The sequence below is a fragment of the Ammospiza caudacuta genome, chromosome 39 (genome assembly GCF_027887145.1).
Source record: "Ammospiza caudacuta isolate bAmmCau1 chromosome 39, bAmmCau1.pri, whole genome shotgun sequence".
NCBI classification, from domain to species: domain Eukaryota; kingdom Metazoa; phylum Chordata; class Aves; order Passeriformes; family Passerellidae; genus Ammospiza; species Ammospiza caudacuta.
The window spans coordinates 765060-787253 of NC_080631.1; the positions used below are offsets into that span (position 1 = coordinate 765060).

Sequence of the window (22194 nt, forward strand, 5' to 3'; positions counted from 1 at the left end):
AAGAATCCCCCAAAAAATTCCCAAAAATATCCCCAAAAATTCATAAAAAATCCCCAAAAATATCCACCAAAAATTCCCAGAAAATATCCCCAGAAATTCACCAAAAATATCCTTTAAAAAAACTCAGAAATTGCCCAGAATATCCCCGTAAAATCCCGAAAAAATATTGAAAAATATCCCAAAAAAACCTCAAAAAAATCCCAGAAATCCCAAAAAAATCCCTCAAAAATCCCCGAAAATTTCCCCAAAAATCCCAAAAAAATCCCCAAAAAATCCACAAAAAATTCCTCGAAAAATCCCCAAAAATACTCCAAAAATCCCCCCAGAAAATCCCCAAAAATCTCCAAAAAATCCACAAAAATTCCTTTAAAAATCCCCAAAAATTCCCCAAAAATCCCCCCAAAAAATCCCCAAAAATCTCCAAAAAATCCATAAAAAATCCCTTAAAAAACTCAAAAATATCCCCAAAAATCCCTCAAGAATCCCCCAAAAAATTCCCAAAAATATCCCCAAAAATTCATAAAAAATCCCCAAAAATATCCACCAAAAATTCCCACAAAATATCCCCAGAAATTCACCCAAAATATCCTTAAAAAAAAAAACTCAGAAATCGCCCGGAAGATCCCCATAAAATCCCGAAAAAATATTAAAAATATCCCCAAAAAAATCCCAGAAATCCCAAAAAAATGCCTCAAAAATCCCCGAAAATATTTCCCAAGAATCACCCAAAAAAGCCAAAAAATCCACCAAAAATCCCTCCAAAAATCCCCCCAAAAAATCCCCAAAAAATCTCCAAAAAATCCACAAAAAATTCCTCAAAAAATCCCCAGAACTCCTCCAAAAATCCCCCCAAAAATCCCCAAAAAATTCACAAAAAATCCCTTAAAAATCCCCAAAAATACCCCAAAAATCCCCCCCAAAAATCCCCAAAAATTCCTAAAAAATCCCTTAAAAATCCCCAAAAATAGCCCCAAAAAATCCCCAAAAATCTCCAAAAAATCCACAAAAATTCCCTTAAAAATCCTTAAAAATCCCCAAAAATATCCCCAAAAATCCCCTAAAATCTCCAAATAATCCACAAAATATCCCTTAAAATTCCCCAAAAATATCCCCAAAATTCCAAAAGATATCAAAAAAATGCCCAAAAAATCCCCCCAAAATCCCTCCAAAATCCCCAAAAAATCCCCCAAAAATCCCCCCCAAAATTCCCAAAAATCTCTAAAAAATTGACAAAAATACCCCTAAAATCTCCCCAAAAAATCCCCAAAAATCCACAAAAAATCTCCAAAAAAGCCACAAAAAATCCCTTAAAAATCCTCAAAAATCCCCCAAAAATCGCCAAAAAAGCCACAAAAAATCCTTAAAAATCCCCAAAAATATCCCCAAAAATCCCCCAAAAATCTCCAAAAAATCCACAAAAAATCCCTTAAAAAAACCTCAAAAATTTTCCCCCCAAAATTGTTCAAACTTTGGAAATTCCAATTTAAAACCCCAAATTTTTTATTCAAAATCTCAAAATTTTGCCCCAAAATTTGGACTTTTTTCCCCCCAGAAATTGAAAAATTCCCAATTAAAATCCCAAATTTTTTATTCAAAATTTCAAATTTTTGCCCAAAACTTTGAATTTTTTCCCCCCCAAAAATCGAAAATTCCAAATTAAAATCCCAAATTTTTTCCCAAAATTTCAAATTCTTTCCGAAAACTTTTGGGTTTTTTCCCCCAAAAATCGCCCAAAAATTGGAAATTCCAACCCCAAAGCCCAGATTTTTTATCTGAAATTTCAAATTTTTGCCCAAAAATTTGGAATTTTTCTCCCCCATAATTGCTCAAAATTTGAAAATTTTAATCTAAAACCCCAAATTTTTTATTCAAAATCTCCAAATTTTCCCCAAAATTTGGATTTTTTTCCCCCCCAGAAATTGAAAAATTCCCAATTAAAATCCCAAATTTTTAACCCAAAATTTGAAATTTTTGCCCAAAAATTTGCATTTTTTCTCCCCAAAAATTGGAAATTCCAACTTAAAATCCCAAATTTTTTACCCGAAATTTCAAATTTTTGCCCAAAACCTTGGAATTTTTTCCCCCAAAATTTCTCAAAATTTGAAAATTCCACTCTAAAATCCCAAATTTTTTATTCAAAATCTCAAATTTTTGCTCAAAAATTTGGATTTTTTCCCCATACAAAAGAAAGTTCCCACCCAAAATCTTCAAATTTTAAACCCAAAATTTCAAAATTTTGCCCAAAATTTTGGAATTTTTCCCCCAAAATTGCCCAAAAATTGAAAATTCTAATCCCAAATTCCAAATTTTTTACCCAAAATTTCATATTTTTGCATAAAAATTTGGATTTTTTTCCCCCCAGAAATTGAAAATTCCCAACTAAAATCCCAAATTTTTTTACCCAAAATTTCAAATTTTTGCCAAAAATTTGGACTTCTTTTGCTCCAAAAATTGAAAATTCCAACCTTAAATGTCAGATATATTACCTGAAATTCCAAATTCTTCCCCAAAAATTTTGAATTTTTTCCCCCAAAGTTGCTCAAAATTTGAAAATTATAATCTAAAACCCTAAATTATTTATTCCAAATCTCAAATTTTTGCCCCAAAATTTGGATTTTTTTTCCCCCCAAAAACTGACAAATTCCAAATAAAAACCCCAAATTTTTTACCTAAAAATTTCAAAATTTTGCCCCAAAATTTGAATTTTTTTCTCCCAAAAATTGAAAATTCCCACTCAAAATCTCCGTATTTTTAACCCAAAGTTTCAAATTTTTGCCCAAAATTTTAAATTCTGCCCCCGAAATTCAGGATTTTCCCCAAATTTTCCGAATTTTCCCCAAATTTTCCAAATTTTCCTCAAATTTTGTTCCGCAGGCGCCGCTTTGGGCACAGCAAGAGCCCCCTGTTCCGAGAGAAGAGCCCGGGCCGGTGAGATTTGGGGCCAAAAATCCAAATTTTGGGAAAAATTCCAAATTGGAGGGAAAATTGGAATTTTTGGGGAAAAATTTTGGGCCGATTTCGATGGGGATTTTTGGAATTTTTTGGGAATTTTTTTTGAAAAATTTTGGGAATTTTGGGTCCATTTTGGGTCAGTTTTTGGGAGGATTTTGGTCCTTTTTGGGTCAATTTCAGGGGAGATTTTGGGGAATTTTTTGGAGAATTTTGGGTCAAATTTTGGGCTGATTTCAGTAGAGATTTTTAGGATTTTTCAGGGAATTTTTGGGAATTTTGGGTCAATTTTTGGGAATTTTGGGTCAAATTTTGGGCTGATTTCAGTCGAGATTTTTGGGATTTTTCAGGGAATTTTTGGGAAGTTTGGGGAATTTTTTGGAGAATTTTGGGTCAAATTTTGGGCTGATTTCAGTAGAGATTTTTAGGATTTTTCAGGGAATTTTTGGGAATTTTGGGTCAATTTTTGGGAATTTTGGGTCAAATTTTGGGCTGATTTCAGTCGAGGTTTTTGGGATTTTTCAGGGAATTTTTGGGAAGTTTGGGGAATTTTTTTGGAGAATTTTGGGTCAATTTTGGGCTGATTTCAGTCGAGATTTTTGGGATTTTTCAGGGAATTTTTGGGAAGTTTGGGGAATTTTTTGGAGAATTTTGGGTCAAATTTTGGGCTGATTTCAGTCGAGATTTTTGGGATTTTTCAGGGAATTTTTGGGAATTTTGGGTCAATTTTTGGGAATTTTGGGTCAAATTTTGGGCTGATTTCAGTCGAGATTTTTAGGATTTTTCAGGGAATTTTTGGGAATTTTGGGTCAATTTTTGGGAATTTTGGGTCAAATTTTGGGCTGATTTCAGTCGAGATTTTTAGGATTTTTCAGGGAATTTTTGGGAATTTTGGGTCAATTTTTGGGAATTTTGGGTCAAATTTTGGGCTGATTTCAGTTGAGGTTTTTGGGATTTTTCAGGGAATTTTTGGGAATTTTGGGTCAATTTTTGGGAATTTTGGGTCAAATTTTGGGCTGATTTCAGTCGAGATTTTTAGGATTTTTCAGGGAATTTTTGGGAATTTTGGGTCAATTTTTGGGAATTTTGGGTCAAATTTTGGGCTGATTTCAGTAGAGATTTTTAGGATTTTTCAGGGAATTTTTGGGAATTTTGGGTCAATTTTTGGGAATTTTGGGTCAAATTTTGGGCTGATTTCAGTCGAGATTTTTGGGATTTTTCAGGGAATTTTTGGGAAGTTTGGGGAATTTTTTGGAGAATTTTGGGTCAAATTTTGGGCTGATTTCAGTCGAGATTTTTGGGATTTTTCAGGAAATTTTTGGGAATTTTGGGTCAATTTTTGGGAATTTTGGGTCAAATTTTGGGCTGATTTCAGTCGAGATTTTTGGGATTTTTCAGGGAATTTTTGGGAATTTTGGGTCAAATTTTGGGCTGATTTCAGTAGAGATTTTTAGGATTTTTCAGGGAATTTTTGGGAATTTTGGGTCAATTTTTGGGAATTTTGGGTCAAATTTTGGGCTGATTTCAGTAGAGATTTTTAGGATTTTTCAGGGAATTTTTGGGAATTTTGGGTCAATTTTTGGGAATTTTGGGTCAAATTTTGGGCTGATTTCAGTCGAGATTTTTAGGATTTTTCAGGGAATTTTTGGGAATTTTGGGTCAATTTTTGGGAATTTTGGGTCAAATTTTGGGCTGATTTCAGTCGAGATTTTTAGGATTTTTCAGGGAATTTTTGGGAATTTTGGGTCAATTTTTGGGAATTTTGGGTCAAATTTTGGGCTGATTTCAGTCGAGATTTTTGGGATTTTTCAGGGAATTTTTGGGAATTTTGGGTCAATTTTTGGGAATTTTGGGTCAAATTTTGGGCTGATTTCAGTCGAGATTTTTGGGATTTTTCAGGGGATTTTTGGGAATTTTGGGTCAATTTTTGGGAATTTTGGGTCAAATTTTGGGCTGATTTCAGTCGAGGTTTTTGGGATTTTTCAGGGAATTTTTGGGAAGTTTGGGGAATTTTTTTGGAGAATTTTGGGTCAAATTTTGGGCTGATTTCAGTCGAGATTTTTAGGATTTTTCAGGGAATTTTTGGGAATTTTGGGTCAATTTTTGGGAATTTTGGGTCAAATTTTGGGCTGATTTCAGTCGAGATTTTTGGGATTTTTCAGGGAATTTTTGGGAATTTTGGGTCAAATTTTGGGCTGATTTCAGTCGAGATTTTTAGGATTTTTCAGGGAATTTTTGGGAATTTTGGGTCAATTTTTGGGAATTTTGGGTCAAATTTTGGGCTGATTTCAGTTGAGGTTTTTGGGATTTTTCAGGGAATTTTTGGGAATTTTGGGTCAATTTTTGGGAATTTTGGGTCAAATTTTGGGCTGATTTCAGTCGAGATTTTTAGGATTTTTCAGGGAATTTTTGGGAATTTTGGGTCAATTTTTGGGAATTTTGGGTCAAATTTTGGGCTGATTTCAGTCGAGATTTTTGGGATTTTTCAGGGAATTTTTGGGAAGTTTGGGGAATTTTTTGGAGAATTTTGGGTCAAATTTTGGGCTGATTTCAGTCGAGATTTTTGGGATTTTTCAGGGAATTTTTGGGAATTTTGGGTCAATTTTTGGGAATTTTGGGTCAAATTTTGGGCTGATTTCAGTCGAGATTTTTAGGATTTTTCAGGGAATTTTTGGGAATTTTGGGTCAATTTTTGGGAATTTTGGGTCAAATTTTGGGCTGATTTCAGTCGAGATTTTTAGGATTTTTCAGGGAATTTTTGGGAATTTTGGGTCAATTTTTGGGAATTTTGGGTCAAATTTTGGGCTGATTTCAGTAGAGATTTTTAGGATTTTTCAGGGAATTTTTGGGAATTTTGGGTCAATTTTTGGGAATTTTGGGTCAAATTTTGGGCTGATTTCAGTCGAGATTTTTGGGATTTTTCAGGGAATTTTTGGGAAGTTTGGGGAATTTTTTGGAGAATTTTGGGTCAAATTTTGGGCTGATTTCAGTAGAGATTTTTAGGATTTTTCAGGGAATTTTTGGGAATTTTGGGTCAATTTTTGGGAATTTTGGGTCAAATTTTGGGCTGATTTCAGTCGAGGTTTTTGGGATTTTTCAGGGGATTTTTGGGAATTTTGGGTCAATTTTTGGGAATTTTGGGTCAAATTTTGGGCTGATTTCAGTCGAGATTTTTAGGATTTTTCAGGGAATTTTTGGGAAGTTTGGGGAATTTTTTGGAGAATTTTGGGTCAAATTTTGGGCTGATTTCAGTCGAGATTTTTGGGATTTTTCAGGAAATTTTTGGGAATTTTGGGTCAATTTTTGGGAATTTTGGGTCAAATTTTGGGCTGATTTCAGTCGAGATTTTTGGGATTTTTCAGGGAATTTTTGGGAATTTTGGGTCAAATTTTGGGCTGATTTCAGTAGAGATTTTTAGGATTTTTCAGGGAATTTTTGGGAATTTTGGGTCAATTTTTGGGAATTTTGGGTCAAATTTTGGGCTGATTTCAGTAGAGATTTTTAGGATTTTTCAGGGAATTTTTGGGAATTTTGGGTCAATTTTTGGGAATTTTGGGTCAAATTTTGGGCTGATTTCAGTCGAGATTTTTAGGATTTTTCAGGGAATTTTTGGGAATTTTGGGTCAATTTTTGGGAATTTTGGGTCAAATTTTGGGCTGATTTCAGTCGAGATTTTTAGGATTTTTCAGGGAATTTTTGGGAATTTTGGGTCAATTTTTGGGAATTTTGGGTCAAATTTTGGGCTGATTTCAGTCGAGATTTTTGGGATTTTTCAGGGAATTTTTGGGAATTTTGGGTCAATTTTTGGGAATTTTGGGTCAAATTTTGGGCTGATTTCAGTCGAGATTTTTGGGATTTTTCAGGGAATTTTTGGGAATTTTGGGTCAAATTTTGGGCTGATTTCAGTCGAGGTTTTTGGGATTTTTCAGGGAATTTTTGGGAAGTTTGGGGAATTTTTTTGGAGAATTTTGGGTCAAATTTTGGGCTGATTTCAGTCGAGATTTTTAGGATTTTTCAGGGAATTTTTGGGAATTTTGGGTCAATTTTTGGGAATTTTGGGTCAAATTTTGGGCTGATTTCAGTCGAGATTTTTGGGATTTTTCAGGGAATTTTTGGGAATTTTGGGTCAAATTTTGGGCTGATTTCAGTCGAGATTTTTAGGATTTTTCAGGGAATTTTTGGGAATTTTGGGTCAATTTTTGGGAATTTTGGGTCAAATTTTGGGCTGATTTCAGTTGAGGTTTTTGGGATTTTTCAGGGAATTTTTGGGAATTTTGGGTCAATTTTTGGGAATTTTGGGTCAAATTTTGGGCTGATTTCAGTCGAGATTTTTAGGATTTTTCAGGGAATTTTTGGGAATTTTGGGTCAATTTTTGGGAATTTTGGGTCAAATTTTGGGCTGATTTCAGTCGAGATTTTTAGGATTTTTCAGGGAATTTTTGGGAATTTTGGGTCAATTTTTGGGAGGATTTTGGTCCATTTTGGGTGAATTTCAGGGGGGATTTTGGGGAATTTTTGGGGAATTTTTTTGAGGATTTTCAGTTAATTTTGAGCTGATTTCAGTAGAGATTTGTGGCATTTTTTGCGGAATTTTGGGTCAATTTTGGGGAATTTTGGGTGGATTTTAGTGGAGATTTTTTGGGAAGTTTTTAGGGAAATTTTGGGAATTTTGGTCTCGGCTGTGCAGGGAATTTTGGGTCCTTTTTGGGGCTATTTTCGGTCGATTTTTGGGGCCATTTTGGGCCATTTTGGGCCGATTTCGATGGGGATTTTTGGGATTTTTTGGGGAATTTGGGGTGAATTTTGGGGGTTTTTGGCTGCCGGGTAATTTTGGGTGTTTTTCAGGGAACCTTTGGGGTCGCTGAGCCCCGAGGAGCGCGACGCCCGCACGGTTTTCTGCATGCAGCTCGCCGCCCGCATCCGGCCCCGCGACCTCGAGGATTTCTTCTCCGCCGTGGGCAAGGTGCCGGAAAATTCCGGAAAAAACCCGAAAAAATATCTGTGAAAATTCTCCAAAATATCGTCCAAAAAAATCCGTGAAAAAAGCCCAAAATTCACAAAAAAATCCCGCAAAAATATACTGAAAGATGAGCCAAAAATCTCCAAAAAATCGTGAAAAAATCCCCCCCAAAAATTCTAAAATTTCATTAAAAATCTTTAAAAATTGCCCCTAAAATCCCATAAAAATCCACCAAAAAATTAAAAAAAAATCCTAAAAAAATAATGAAAAACTCCTGGAAATTCTCAAAAAAACCCATTAAAAGCCAGTAAACGATCTTGAAAAATCCCCAAAAATTCCGTTAAAAACACGTAAAAATTCCGATTAAAATCCCGTAAAAAATCCTCAAAATCCGCCAAAAATCCCACAAAAACCCCCCAAAAATCCACTAAAAAATCAGCGAAAAATCTTCAAAAAATCGTGAAAAAATCACAAGAAATCACCAAAAATGCCATAAAAAACCCATTAAAAATCTGTTTAAAATCCCATAAAGAATCCCCAAAATGCCACAAAAATCCCACAAAATAAACCAAAAGCTCAGCGAAAAATCGCAAAAAATCGTGAAAAAATCATCAAAAATGCCATAAAAAACCCATAAAAAATCCGATTAAAATCCCGTAAAAAATCCTCAAAATCCGCCAAAAATCCCACAAAAACCCCCCAAAAATTCACTAAAAAATCAGCGAAAAATCTTCAAAAAATCGTGAAAAAATCACAAAAAATCACCAAAAATGCCATAAAAAACCCATTAAAAATCTGATTAAAATCCCGTAAAAAATCCCCAAAATGCCCCAAAAATCCCACAAAATAAACCAAAAGCTCAGCGAAAAATCGCAAAAAATCGTGGAAAAATCACCAAAAAAAGCCACAAAAACCCCGTAAAAAACTTGATTAAAATCCCGTAAAAAATCTTTAAAATTCCCCAAAAATCCCACAAAAATCCCACAGAAATCCACTAAAAAATCAGCGAAAAATTGCAAAAAGTCGTGAAAAAAATCACAAAAAATCACCAAAAAGCCACAAAAACCCCATAAAAAATCCAATTAAAATTCCCTAAGAAATCCCCAAAATTCACCAAAAATCCCACAAAAATAAACCAAAAAATCAGCAAAAAGTCGTGAAAAAATCACAAAAAAAATCCCAAAAAAAGCCACAAAAGCCCCCCAAAAATCCACTGAAAAATCAGTGAAAAATCACAAAAATCACCAAAAACGCCACAAAAACCCCATAAAAAACCCGATTAAAATTCCGTAAAAAATCCCAGCCATTCCCCAGCCCCTCCCAGCTGTTTTCCTTAATTAACTTAATTAAAAGTAATTAATTCCGCGCCCAGGTGCGGGACGTGCGGATCATCTCGGACCGGAACTCGCGGCGCTCCAAGGGCATCGCCCGCCTCCAGTTCTGCCACATCCAACCCCAAAAAATGCCCAAAAAATGCCCCAAAAAATGGTGAAAAATGAGTAAAAATTCATTAAAAGTCTCTAAAAAGTGTCCTTAAAGTCCCATAAAAATCCACCAAAAAAATCAAAAAAAAGTCGCAAAAATATAGTGAAAAATCCGTCAAAATTGACAAAAAAATCCATTAAAAATTAGTAAAAGATCCCGAAAATTCACAAGGAAAAACCATTAAAAGCCGGTGAAAGATCACGAAAAATCCCAAAAAATTCCGTTAAAAACCCGTAAAAAACCTGATTAAAATTTTGTGAAAAATCCCCAGAATCCACCAAAATCCCACAGAAATACACTGAAAACTCTATGAAAAATCGCAAAAAATCGTGAAAAAAATCACAAATAATCCCAAAAAAAGCCACAAAAACCCCATAAAAAACCCGATTAAAATTCCGTTAAAAATCCCCAAAATCCGCCAAAAATCCCACAAAAATCCCACAAAAATCCCACAAAAATCCACTAAAAACTCAGCAAAAAGTCGCAAAAAATCGTGAAAAAATCACAAAAAATCACCAAAAATGCTATAAAAACCCCATAAAAATTCCGATTAAAAGTCCGTAAAAAATCCCCAAAAATCCCACAAAAATAAACCAAAAAATCAGCGAAAAATCGTGAAAAAATCACCAAAAAAGCCACAAAAACCCCATAAAAAACCCGATTAAAATTCCGTAAAAAATCCCAGCCATTCCCCAGCCCCTCCCAGCTGTTTCCCTTAATTAACTTAATTAACGGTAATTAATTCCGCGCCCAGGTGCGGGACGTGCGGATCATCTCGGACCGGAACTGGCGGCGCTCCAAGGGCATCGCCCGCCTCCAGTTCTGCCACATCCAACCCCAAAAAATGGCCAAAAAATGCCCCAAAAAATGGTGAAAAATGAGTAAAAATTCATTGAAAGTCTCTAAAAAGTGTCCTTAAAATCCCATAAAAATCCACCAAAAAAATCAAAAAAAAGTCGCAAAAATATAGTGAAAAATCCATCAAAATTGACAAAAAAATCCATTAAAAATTAGTAAAAGATCCCGAAAATTCACAAGGAAAAACCATTAAAAGCCGGTGAAAGATCACGAAAAATCCCAAAAAATTCCGTTAAAAACCCGTAAAAAACCTGATTAAAATTTTGTGAAAAATCCCCAGAATCCACCAAAATCCCACAGAAATACACTGAAAACTCTATGAAAAATCGCAAAAAATCGTGAAAAAAATCACAAATAATCCCAAAAAAAGCCACAAAAACCCCGTAAAAAACCCGATTAAAATTCCGTTAAAAATCCCCAAAATCCGCCAAAAATCCCACAAAAATCCCACAAAAATCCCACAAAAATCCACTAAAAACTCAGCAAAAAGTCGCAAAAAATCGTGAAAAAATCACAAAAAATCACCAAAAATGCTATAAAAACCCCATAAAAATTCCGATTAAAATTCCGTAAAAAATCCCCAAAAATCCCACAAAAATAAACCAAAAAATCAGCGAAAAATCGTGAAAAAATCCCCAAAAACGCCACAAAAACCCCATAAAAAACCCGATTAAAATTCCGTAAAAAATCCCAGCCATTCCCCAGCCCCTCCCAGCTGTTTCCCTTAATTAACTTAATTAACAGTAATTAATTCCGCGCCCAGGTGCGGGACGTGCGGATCATCTCGGACCGGAACTCGCGGCGCTCCAAGGGCATCGCCCGCCTCCAGTTCTGCCACATCCAACCCCAAAAAATGCCCAAAAAATGCCCCAAAAAATGGTGAAAAATGAGTAAAAATTCATTAAAAGTCTCTAAAAAGTGTCCTTAAAGTCCCATAAAAATCCACCAAAAAAATCAAAAAAAAGTCGCAAAAATATAGTGAAAAATCCATCAAAATTGCCAAAAAAATCCATTAAAAATTAGTAAAATATCACGAAAAATCACAAAAAAACCACTAAAAACCTGTAAAAAATCCAATTAAAGTTCTGTAAAAAGTCCCCAAAATCCGCCAAAAATCCACCAAAAATCCCACAAAAATCCACTGAAAACTCAGCGAAAAATCCCAAAAAATCGTGAAAAAATCCCCAAAAACGCCACAAAAACCCCATAAAAAACCCGATTAAAATTCCGTAAAAAATCCCAGCCATTCCCCAGCCCCTCCCAGCTGTTTCCCTTAATTAACTTAATTAACGGTAATTAATTCCGCGCCCAGGTGCGGGACGTGCGGATCATCTCGGACCGGAACTCGCGGCGCTCCAAGGGCATCGCGTACGTGGAGTTCTGCGAGATCCAATCGGTGCCCTTGGCCATCGGCCTCACCGGGCAGCGCCTGCTCGGCGTCCCCATCATCGTCCAGGCCTCCCAGGTAGGGATGGGAAATTTGGCAATTTTGGGGAAAATTTGGGAATTTTTTGGGAATTTTTTGGGAATTTTTCCCATTTTTTGGTGATTTTTTAGGGATTTTTTGGTGATTTTTTGTGGTTTTCATGCGTCTTCCAGGAGCTTCCCAAGTAGGTTTTGGTGGCTTTGTGAGCTTTCAATCCTTGAGGTGATCTGGGAATTTTTGGGATTTTTTTGGGGAATTTTTCCCATTTTTTTGCGATTTTTTAGCGATTTTTTTTAGCGATTTTTTGGAGGTTTTTGGTGGTTTCTATGCGTCTTCCAGGACCTTCCCAAGTGGGTTTTGGTGTCTTTGTGAGCTTTTAGGACCTTGAGATGATTTGGGAATTTTTGGGATTTTTTTTGGGAATTTTTTTGGAATTTTTTTGGAAATTTTTCCCAATTTTTTGCGATTTTTAGCAAATTTTTGCCAATTTTTTACGATGTTTTGGGGATTTTTGTGGGACGGCCTCACCGGGCAGCGCCTGCTCGGCGTCCCCATCATCGTCCAGGCCTCCCAGGTAGGGAAGGGAAAATTTGGCAATTTTGGGGAAAATTTGGCAATTTTTGGCAATTTTTTTGGGAATTTTTAGGGGATTTTTTGGGAATTTTTCCCATTTTTTGGTGATTTTTTAGGGATTTTTTGGTGATTTTTTGTGGTTTTCATGCATCTTCCAGGAGCTTCCCAAGTAGGTTTTGGTGGCTTTGTGAGCTTTTAATCCTTGAGGTGATTTGGGAATTTTTGGGATTTTTTTGGGGAATTTTTCCCATTTTTTTGCGATTTTTTAGCGATTTTTTTGAGCAATTTTTTGGAGGTTTTTGGTGGTTTCTATGCGTCTTCCAGGACCTTCCCAAGTGGGTTTTGGTGGCTTTGTGAGCTTTTAGGACCTTGAGGTGATTTGGGATTTTTGGGATTTTTTTGGGGAAATTTTTTGGAATTTTTTTGGGAATTTTTCCCAATTTTTTGCGATTTTTAGCAAATTTTTGCCAATTTTTTACGATGTTTTGGGGATTTTTGGTGGGACGGCCTCACCGGGCAGCGCCTGCTCGGCGTCCCCATCATCGTCCAGGCCTCCCAGGTACCCACGGAAAATTTGGGAATTTTTGGGAATTTTTTGGGGGAATTTTGGGAATTTTTCCCGTTTTTTTGCGATTTTTTTGCGATTTTTTAGCGATTTTTTTGGCGATTTTTGGTGGATTTTGTGCATCTTTCAGGACCTTCCCAAGTGGGTTTTTGGTGGCTTTGTGAGCTTTCAATCCTTGAGGTGATTTAGGAATTTTTGGGAATTTTTTGGGAATTTTTGGAGGTTTTTTTTTGGGAATATTTTGGGAATTTTTCCCATTTTTTAGGGATTTTTTGGCGATTTTTATTGGGTTTTTATGTGTCTTCCAGGAGTTTTCCAAGTGACTTTTGAGTGTTTTTATGGGATTTTAGGACCCTGAGGTGTTTTGAGATTTTGAGAATTTTTGGGGAATTTTTTGGGAATTTTTCCCAATTTTTTGCGATTTTTAGCAAATTTTTGCCAATTTTTTGCGATGTTTTGGGGATTTTTGTGGGACGGCCTCACCGGGCAGCGCCTGCTCGGCGTCCCCATCATCGTCCAGGCCTCCCAGGTAGGGAAGGGAAAATTTGGCAATTTTGGGGAAAATTTGGCAATTTTTGGCAATTTTTTTGGGAATTTTTAGGGGATTTTTTGGGAATTTTTCCCATTTTTTGGTGATTTTTTAGGGATTTTTTGGTGATTTTTTGTGGTTTTTATGCGTCTTCCAGGAGCTTCCCAAGTAGGTTTTGGTGGCTTTGTGAGCTTTTAATCCTTGAGGTGATTTGGGAATTTTTGGGATTTTTTTGGGGAATTTTTCCCGTTTTTTTGCGATTTTTTAGCGATTTTTTTGAGCAATTTTTTGGAGGTTTTTGGTGGTTTCTATGCGTCTTCCAGGACCTTCCCAAGTGGGTTTTGGTGTCTTTGTGAGCTTTTAGGACCTTGAGGTGATTTGGGATTTTTTGGGATTTTTTGGGGAAATTTTTTGGGAATTTTTCCCAATTTTTTGCGATTTTTAGCAAATTTTTGCCAATTTTTTGCGATGTTTTGGGGATTTTTGTGGGACGGCCTCACCGGGCAGCGCCTGCTCGGCGTCCCCATCATCGTCCAGGCCTCCCAGGTAGGGAAGGGAAAATTTGGCAATTTTGGGGAAAATTTGGGAATTTTTGACAATTTTTCTGGGAATTTTCCCCATTTTTTTGCCATTTTTTAGCGATTTTTTAGTGATTTTTTAGGGATTTTTTTGGTGATTTTTGGTGGGTTTTGTGCATCTTTCAGAACCTTCCCAAGTGACTTTTGGGTGTTTTTATGAGTTTTTAGGACCTTGAGGTGATTTGGGGATTTTTTGAGATTTTTTGGGGAATTTTTTGGAATTTTTTTTGGAATTTTTCCCATTTTTTTGCGATTTTTAGCGATTTTTTAGGGATTTTTAGGCGATTTTTGGTGCTTTTTATGTGTCTTCCAGGACCTTCCCAAGTGGGTCTTGGTGGCTTTGTGAGCTTTTAGGACCTTGACGTGATTTGGGAATTTTTGGGATTTTTTGGGGAATTTTTTAGGGGAAATTTTAGGAATTTTTTGGGGAATTTTTCCCATTTTTAGCGATTTTTTTGCGATTTTTTTGTTGATTTTTGGTGGGTTTTCATGCGTCTTCCAGGACCTTCCCAAGTGGGTTTTGGGTGTCTTTGTGAGCTTGAGGTGATTTGAGATTTTTTGAAATTTTTGGGAAATTTTTAGGGATTTTTTTTTGAATTTTTCCCATTTTTTTGCAATTTTTTAGTGATTTTTTTGTCAAATTCTTGGAGTTTTAATGCTTTTTCCAAGACCTTTCCAAGTGGGTTTTGGTGGCTTTGTTGAGCTTTTAGGACCTTGAGGTGATTTGGGGTTTTTTGGAAATTTTTGGGGAATTTTTGGGAAATTTTTTGGGAATTTTTGGGAAATTTTTTGGGAATTTTTGGGAAATTTTTTGGAAATTTTTTGAAAATTTTTTGGGAATTTTCCCCGTTGTTTTGCAATTTTTCAGCCATTTTTTAGCGACTTTTTGAGGTTTTTATGCATTTTTCAGAACTTTTCCCAGTGGCTTTTGGGTGTTTTTATGGGTTTTTAGGACCTTGAGGTGATTTGGGAATTCTTGGTAAATTTTTGGGAATTTTTTGGGAATTTTTGGGAAATTTTTTGGGAATTTTTTGGGAATTTTTTGGGAATTTTCCCCATTTTTTTGCAATTTTTCAGCAATTTTTTAGCGACTTTTTGAGGTTTTTATGCATTTTTCAGAACTTTTCCAGTGGCTTTTGGGTGTTTTTATGGGTTTTTATGACCTTGACGTGTTTTGAGAATTTTTGGAAATTTTTGGGAATTTTTTGGGAAATTTTTGGGGAATTTTTGGGGAATTTTTTGGGAATTTTCCCCATTGTTTTGCAATTTTTCAGCAATTTTTTAGTGACTTTTTGGGGTTTTTATGCATTTTCCAGAACTTTTCCCAGCGGATTTTGGGCGTTTTTAGAGGTTTTTAGGACTTTGAGGTGATTTGGGGTTTTTGAGAATTTTTCGGGGATTTTTTCCCTTTTTTTTGTGATTTTTTTGGGAATTTTTGCCCATTTTTTGGGGATTTTTTAGGGAATTTTTTGCCGATTTTTTTGCAATTTTTTAGGCGATTTTTGCCCATTCTTGGAGTTTTTTAGGAAATTTTCTCACCTGTGCCCACCTGGGCTGGGTTTTGGGTCCATTTTTGCCATTTTTGGGGTCATTTTTGCCATTTTTGGGTCCGTTTTTCTCATTTTTGGGTCAATTTAATCCAATTTTGGTCATTTTTGGGTCATTTTTGGGCGGATTTTTGCCATTTTTGGGTCATTTTTCCCCATTTTTTGGGGATTTTTCTCACCTGTGCCACCTGTGCCCACCTGGGCTGGGTTTTGGGTGGATTTCACTTGGATTTGGGTCATTTTGGGTGGTTTTGGGTCTTTTTTGGGTCAATTTAATTCAATTTTGGTCATTTTTGGGTCGTTTTTGGGCAGATTTTTGCCGTTTTTGGCTCATTTTTCCCCATTTTTGGGGATTTTTCTCACCTGTGCCACCTGTGCCCACCTGGGCTGGATTTTGGGTCCATTCTTGCCATTTTTGGGTCCTTTTTTGCCATTTTGGGTCCTTTTTTGCCATTTTTGGGTGCTTTTTTCTCAATTTTGTGTCAATTTAATCCAATTTGGGGAGGATTTTTACCATTTTTGGCTCATTTTTCCCCATTTTTTTGGCATTTTTCTCACCTGTGCCACCTGTGCCCACCTGGGCTGGGTTTTGGGTGGATTTCACTTGGATTTGGGTCATTTTGGGCGGTTTTGGGTCATTTTTGGGTGCATTTAATTCAATTTTGGGTGGATTTTGGTCATTTTTGGGCGGATTTTTGCCATTTTTGGGTCATTTTTCCCCATTTTTTGGGGATTTTTCTCACCTGTGCCCACCTGTGCCCACCTGGGCTGGGTTTCGGTCCCTTGAATCCATTTTTGGGCGCTTTTGGGTCATTTTTGGGTCCATTTGGGTCATTTTTGGGCGGATTTTGATCATTTTTGGGTCGATTTTGATCATTTTTCGGGCAGATTTTTGCCATTTTTGGGTCATTTTTCCTCATTTTTTGGGGATTTTTCTCATCTGTGCCACCTGTGCCCACCTGGGCTGGGTTTTGGGTCAATTAACCCCAATTTTGGGCAGATTTGGGTCATTTTTGGGTTCATTCAATCCAATTTTGGGCAGATTTGGGTCATTTTTGGGCGGATTTGGGTAATTTTTGGGCGAATTTTTGCCATTTTTAGGTCATTTTTCCCCATTTTTTTGGCATTTTTCTCACCTGTGCCACCTGTGCCCACCTGGGCTGGGTTTTGGGTGGATTTCACTTGGATTTGGGTCATTTGGGATCCTTTTGGGCCGGTTTTGGGTCGTTTTTGGGCGGATTTGTGTAATTTTTGGGCGAATTTTTGCCATTTTTGGGTCATTTTTTCCCATTTCTTGGGGAATTTTTCTCACCTGTGCCACCTGTGCCCACCTGGGCGGGGTTTTGGGTGGATTTCACTTGGATTTGGTTCATTTGGGATCCTTTTGGGCCGGTTTTGGGCTGGTTTTGGGTCTATTTTGGTCGTTTTTGGGCGGATTTTTGCCGTTTTTGGGTGGTTTTTCCCCGTTTTTTCCGGGGTGTCTCTCACCTGTGCCACCTGTGCCCACCTGGGCTGGGTTTGGGTCAATTAACCCCAATTTTGGGCAGATTTGGGTCATTTTTGGGTCAATTTAATTCAATTTTGGTCATTTTTGGTCGTTTTTGGGCGGATTTTTGCCGTTTTTGGCTCATTTTTCCCCATTTTTGGGGGGATTTTTCTCACCTGTGCCACCTGTGCCCACCTGGGCTGGGTTTTGGGTGGGTTTCAGTTGGATTTGGGTCATTTGGGGTCACTTTGGGCCAGTTTTGGGTGGGTTTTGGGCAGATTTGGGCCGTTTTTGGGACGATTCTGGTCATTTTTGGGCGGGTTTTTGCCGTTTTTGGCTCATTTTTCCCCATTTTTTTGGGATTTTTCTCACCTGTGCCACCTGTGCCCACCTGGGCGGGGTTTTGGGTGGATTTCACTTGGATTTGGGTCATTTGGGATCCTTTTGGGCCGGTTTTGGGCTGGTTTTGGGTCTATTTTGGTCGTTTTTGGGCGGATTTTTGCCGTTTTTGGGTGGTTTTTCCCCGTTTTTTCGGGGGTTTCTCTCACCTGTGCCCACCTGTGCCCACCTGTGCCCACCTGTGCCCCTCCCCCCAGGCCGAGAAGAACCGGCTGGCTGCCATGGCAACGCCCCTGCAGAAGGGCTCGGGCGGCCCCTTGCGCCTCTACGTCGGCTCCCTGCACTGCAACATCACCAAGGACATGCTCCGGGGCATCTTCGAGCCCTTCGGCAAGGTGGGCACACCTGGGCACACCTGGGCACACCTGGGCAGCGCCTGGGGGGCGCTGGGAGGGGAAAAACAAAAAAAACCCCGCGAAAATCGGGTGAAAAATGGGGATTTTAGGGCAAAAATGGGGATTTTTGGCTAAAAATTGGGGGTTTTGGGGCTTTTGGGGTTACCTGGGCACACCTGGGCACACCTGGGCACACCTGGGCACACCTGGGGGGGGTTGGGAGGGGAAAAACAAAAAAAACCCCGTGAAAATCAGGTGAAAAATGGGGATTTTAGGGCAAAAATGGGGATTTTTGGCTAAAAATTGGGGATTTTTGGTTAAGAATTGGGATTTTGGGGTGAAAAATGGGGATTTTGGATACCTGGGGTTACCTGGGCACACCTGGGCACACCTGGGCACACCTGGGCACACCTGGGGGCGCTGGGAGGGGAAAAACAAAAAAAACCCCGTGAAAATCGGGTGAAAAATGGGGATTTTAGGGTAAAAATGGGGATTTTTGGTGAGAAACGGGGATTTTAGGGTAAAAATTGTGATTTTTTTGGTGAAAAATGGGGATTTTGGGGTGAAAAATGGGGATTTTGGGTACCTGGGCACACCTGGGCACACCTGGGGGGGTTGGGAGAGAAAAAACAAAAAAAATCCCGTGAAAATTGGGTGAAAAATGGGGATTTTTTGCTAAAAATGGGGATTTTTGGTGAAAAATGGGGATTTTGGAGTAAAAAATGGGGATTTTTGGCTACAAATTGGGGATTTTGGGGTGAAAAATGGGGATTTTGGGGTTAAAAATGGGGATTTTGGGGTTAAAAATGGAGATTTTGGGGTGAAAAATGGGGATTTTGGGGTTAAAATGGGGATTTTGGGGTTAAAATGAGGATTTTGGGGTGAAAAATGGGGATTTTGGGGTTAAAATGGGGATTTTGGGGTGAAAAATGGGGATTTTGGGGTTAAAAATGGGGATTTTGGGGTTAAAAATGGGGATTTTGGGGTGAAAAATGGGGATTTTGGGGTTAAAATGGGGATTTTGGGGTTAAAATGAGGATTTTGGGGTGAAAAATGGGGATTTTGGGGTGAAAAATGGGGATTTTGGGGTGAAAAATGGGGATTTTGGGGTTAAAAATGGGGATTTTGGGCACCTGGGCAGCACCTGGGGGGGTTGGGAGGCAAAAAACAAAAAAAACCCCGTGAAAATTGGGTGAAAAATGAGGATTTTATAATAAAAATGGGAATTTTTGGTGAAAAATGGGGATTTTTGGGGTGAGAAATGGGGATTTTGGGGCTGAATTTTTTGGTGCATTTTGGGTGAATTTTGGGGAAATTTTGGGGGAACTTGGGGTGAATTTTGGGTGGATTTTTTTGTGAATTTTTGGGGGAAATTCTGATTGAATTTGGGGTGATTTTGGGGGAATTTTTGTGAATTTTGGTGAAATTTGGGGTGAATCTTGGTGAATTTTGGGTGAAATTTTGGATAAATTTTGGGTGAATTTTAGATTATTTTTGGGGGAGTTTTTGAGTGAAATTTAATGAATTTTTGGTTGAATTTTGGGTGAATTTGGGGTGAATTTTGGATTAGTTCTTGGGTGAATTTTGGGTGAATTTGGGGTGGATTTCAGGTAAATTTTTGATGAATTTTTGGGTGAATCTTTGGGTGAATTTTTGGTCAATTTGGGGTGAATTTTGGATTAATTTTTGGGTGAATTTTGGGTGAATTTTTGGGTGAATTTTGGGTGAATTTTTTTGTGAATTTTCATGAATTTTGGGTGAATATTTGGATAAATTTTGGGTGAATTTTCACTGAATTTTTGGTGAGTTTTGGATTAATTTTTGGGTGAATTTGGGGTGGATTTTGGGGTGAATTTTGGGTGAGTTTTGGATGGATTTTTTTGTGAATTTTGGGTGAATATTGGGTGAAATTTTGGGTGATTTGGGGGTGATTTTCTGCTGAATTTTTGGGTGAATTTTTTTGTGCATTTTTCGGTGAATTTTGGATTAATCTGGGGTGAATTTCTCCAATTTTTGGCTGAATTTTGGGTGAATTTTTGGCTGAAATTTTCATGAAATTTTGGGTGAATTTTGGGGGAATTTTGGGTGGATTTTGTGTGAATTTTTTGGTGAATTTTTGGGTGAATTTTGGATGAATATTTTTGTGAACTTTTGGGTGAATTTGGGGTGAATTTTGGATTAATTTTTGGGTAAATTTTTCGGTGAATTTTCATGAATTTTTTTGTGAATTTTAGGGGAATTTGGGGTGAATTTTGAGTGAATTTTTGGGTGAATTTCAGGTGAATTTTTTGGTGAATTTTTGGGTGGATTTTGTGTGAATTTTTTGGTGAATTCCACCTGAATTTTGGGTGAATTTTGGATGAATTTCTTGTGAACTTTTGGTCGAATTTTGGGGTGAATTTGGGTTGAATTTTTGGGTGGGTTTTTGGTTGAATTTTCATGAATTTTTGGGTGAATTTGGGGTGAATTTTGGATGAATTTTTTTTGTGAACTTTTGGGTGAATTTTGGGTAAATTTGGGGTGAATTTTGGGTCAATTTTGGGTAAACTTGGGGTGAATTTGGGGTAAATTTGGGGTGAATTTTGGGTGAATTTTGAGTAAATTTGGCGAATTTTGAGTGAATTTTTGGGTAAATTTCGGATGAATTTTGGGTGAATTTTGGGTAAATTTGTGGCGAATTTTGGGTGAATTTTTGGGTAAATTTCGGATGAATTTTGGGTGAATTTTGGGTAAATTTGGGGCGAGTTTTGGGAGAATTTTTGGGTAAATTTCGGGTGAATTTTTGGGTGAATTTGGGGTGATTTTGGGTGAATTTCTGGGTGAATCTGGGGTGATTTTGGGTGAATTTGGGGTGATTTTGGGCGAATTTTTGCCGTTTCCAGGTAAGTGCCGGGTGAGCGGAGGGGGCGTGGCCTGTGCCGGGTGAGGCCCCGCCCCCTTTGCTCACCTGAGCCCCTCCCCCCCCGCAGATCGACAACATCGTCCTCATGAGGGACCCGGACACGGGGCAGAGCAAAGGCTACGGCTTCATCACCGTGAGTGCGAAAATTGGGGTGAAAAACGGCAAAATTGGGAAAAAACGGGAAAAAATGGCGAAAAAATGACAAAAAACGGTGAAAAAACGGCAAAATTTGGGTTAAAAATGGGGAATTTGGGGGTGGTGAGGGAGCCGGACACGGGGCAGAGCAAAGGACAGGGGGTCAACACCGGGAGTGCCAAATTTGGGGTGAAAAATGGGAAAAATGGGAAAAAATGAGAAAAAATGTGAAAAAATGAGAAAAAGTGGTGAAAAAATGGTGAAAAAATGGGGAAAAATGAGCAAAAAATCGAAGAAAAAATGGGAAAAATGGGAGAAAAATGTGGAAAAATGGGGAAAAAATCAGAGAAGAAAAATGGGGAAAAATGAGAGAAAAAATGGGATAAAACGGGGGAAAAAATGGGAGAAGAAATGGGAAAAAATGGGGGAAAACATGGGAGAAAATGAGAAAAAATGGGGAAAAATGGGAGAAAAAAATAATAAAAAATGAGGAAAAATGGGACAAAAAATGGGGAAAAAAATGGGGAATTTTGGGTGAAAATTGGGGAATTTGGGGGTGGTGAGGGAGCCGGACACGGGGCAGAGCAAAGGACACGGGGTCAGCACCGGGAGTGCCAAATTTGGGGTGAAAAACGGCGAAATTGGGAAAAAACGGGAAAAAATGACAAAAAACGGTGAAAAAATGGTGAAATTTGGGTGAAAAATGGGGAAAAATGGGGAAAAAATGGGGAAAAATGGGGAAAAAATGGGGAAAAATGGGAGAAAAAATGGAAAAATGGGAGAAAGAATGGGGAAAAATGGGGAAAAAATCAGAGAAGAAAAATGGGGGGAAATGAGAGAAAAAATGGGAAAAAATGGGGGAAAAACTGGGAGAAAAAATGGGAGAGAAAATGGGAAAAACCGGGGGAAAAAATGGGGAAAAATGGGAGAAGAAATGGGGAAAAATGGGGAAAAAATGGGAGAAAATGGGAGAAAAATGGGGGAGAAATGGGAGAAAAATGGGGGGAAAAATGGGGAAAAAAATGGGGAAAAATGGTAGAAGAAACGAGGAAAAATGGGGAAAAAATGGAAAGAAATTGGGAGAAAAATAGGAAAAAATGAGAAATAAATGCGTAAAAATGGGAGAAAAAAAAAGGAAAAAATGGGAGAAAAATGGGAAAAAAATGGGAGAAAAATGGGGGAAAAATGGGAAAAAATGGGAGAAAAAATGGGAAAAATGGGAAAAAATGGGAGAAAAAATGGGAAAAAATGGGAGAGAAAATGGGAGAAAAATGGGAGAAAAATGGGGAAAAATGGCAGAAAAAATGGGAAAAAAATTGGAGAAAATGGGAAAAAACGGGGGAAAAATGGGGGAATAATGGGAGGAAAAATGGGAAAAAACGGGGTAAAAATGGGAGAAAAAATGGGGAAAAATGGGGAAAAAATGTGGAAAAATGGGAGAAGAAATGAGGAAAAATGGGGAAAAAA

The 22194-nt window shown here is 37.6% G+C and overlaps 1 protein-coding gene across 3 annotated transcripts in view; it reads left to right on the forward strand.

The window, feature by feature from the left end:
- Positions 1–22194, forward strand: part of RBM23 (RNA binding motif protein 23) — a 48753-nt gene that overhangs the window by 9787 nt on the left and 16772 nt on the right. For 2 of the 3 annotated variants that reach the window (XM_058823208.1, XM_058823209.1), the window contains exons 8-12: positions 2875–2928; positions 7795–7912; positions 11565–11717; positions 17553–17690; positions 20660–20725. In XM_058823208.1, the coding sequence (XP_058679191.1) occupies positions 2875–2928; positions 7795–7912; positions 11565–11717; positions 17553–17690; positions 20660–20725 (529 nt within the window). The remainder of the gene's footprint in view (positions 1–2874; positions 2929–7794; positions 7913–11564; positions 11718–17552; positions 17691–20659; positions 20726–22194) is intronic. The other variant, XM_058823211.1, reaches the window with a different exon arrangement.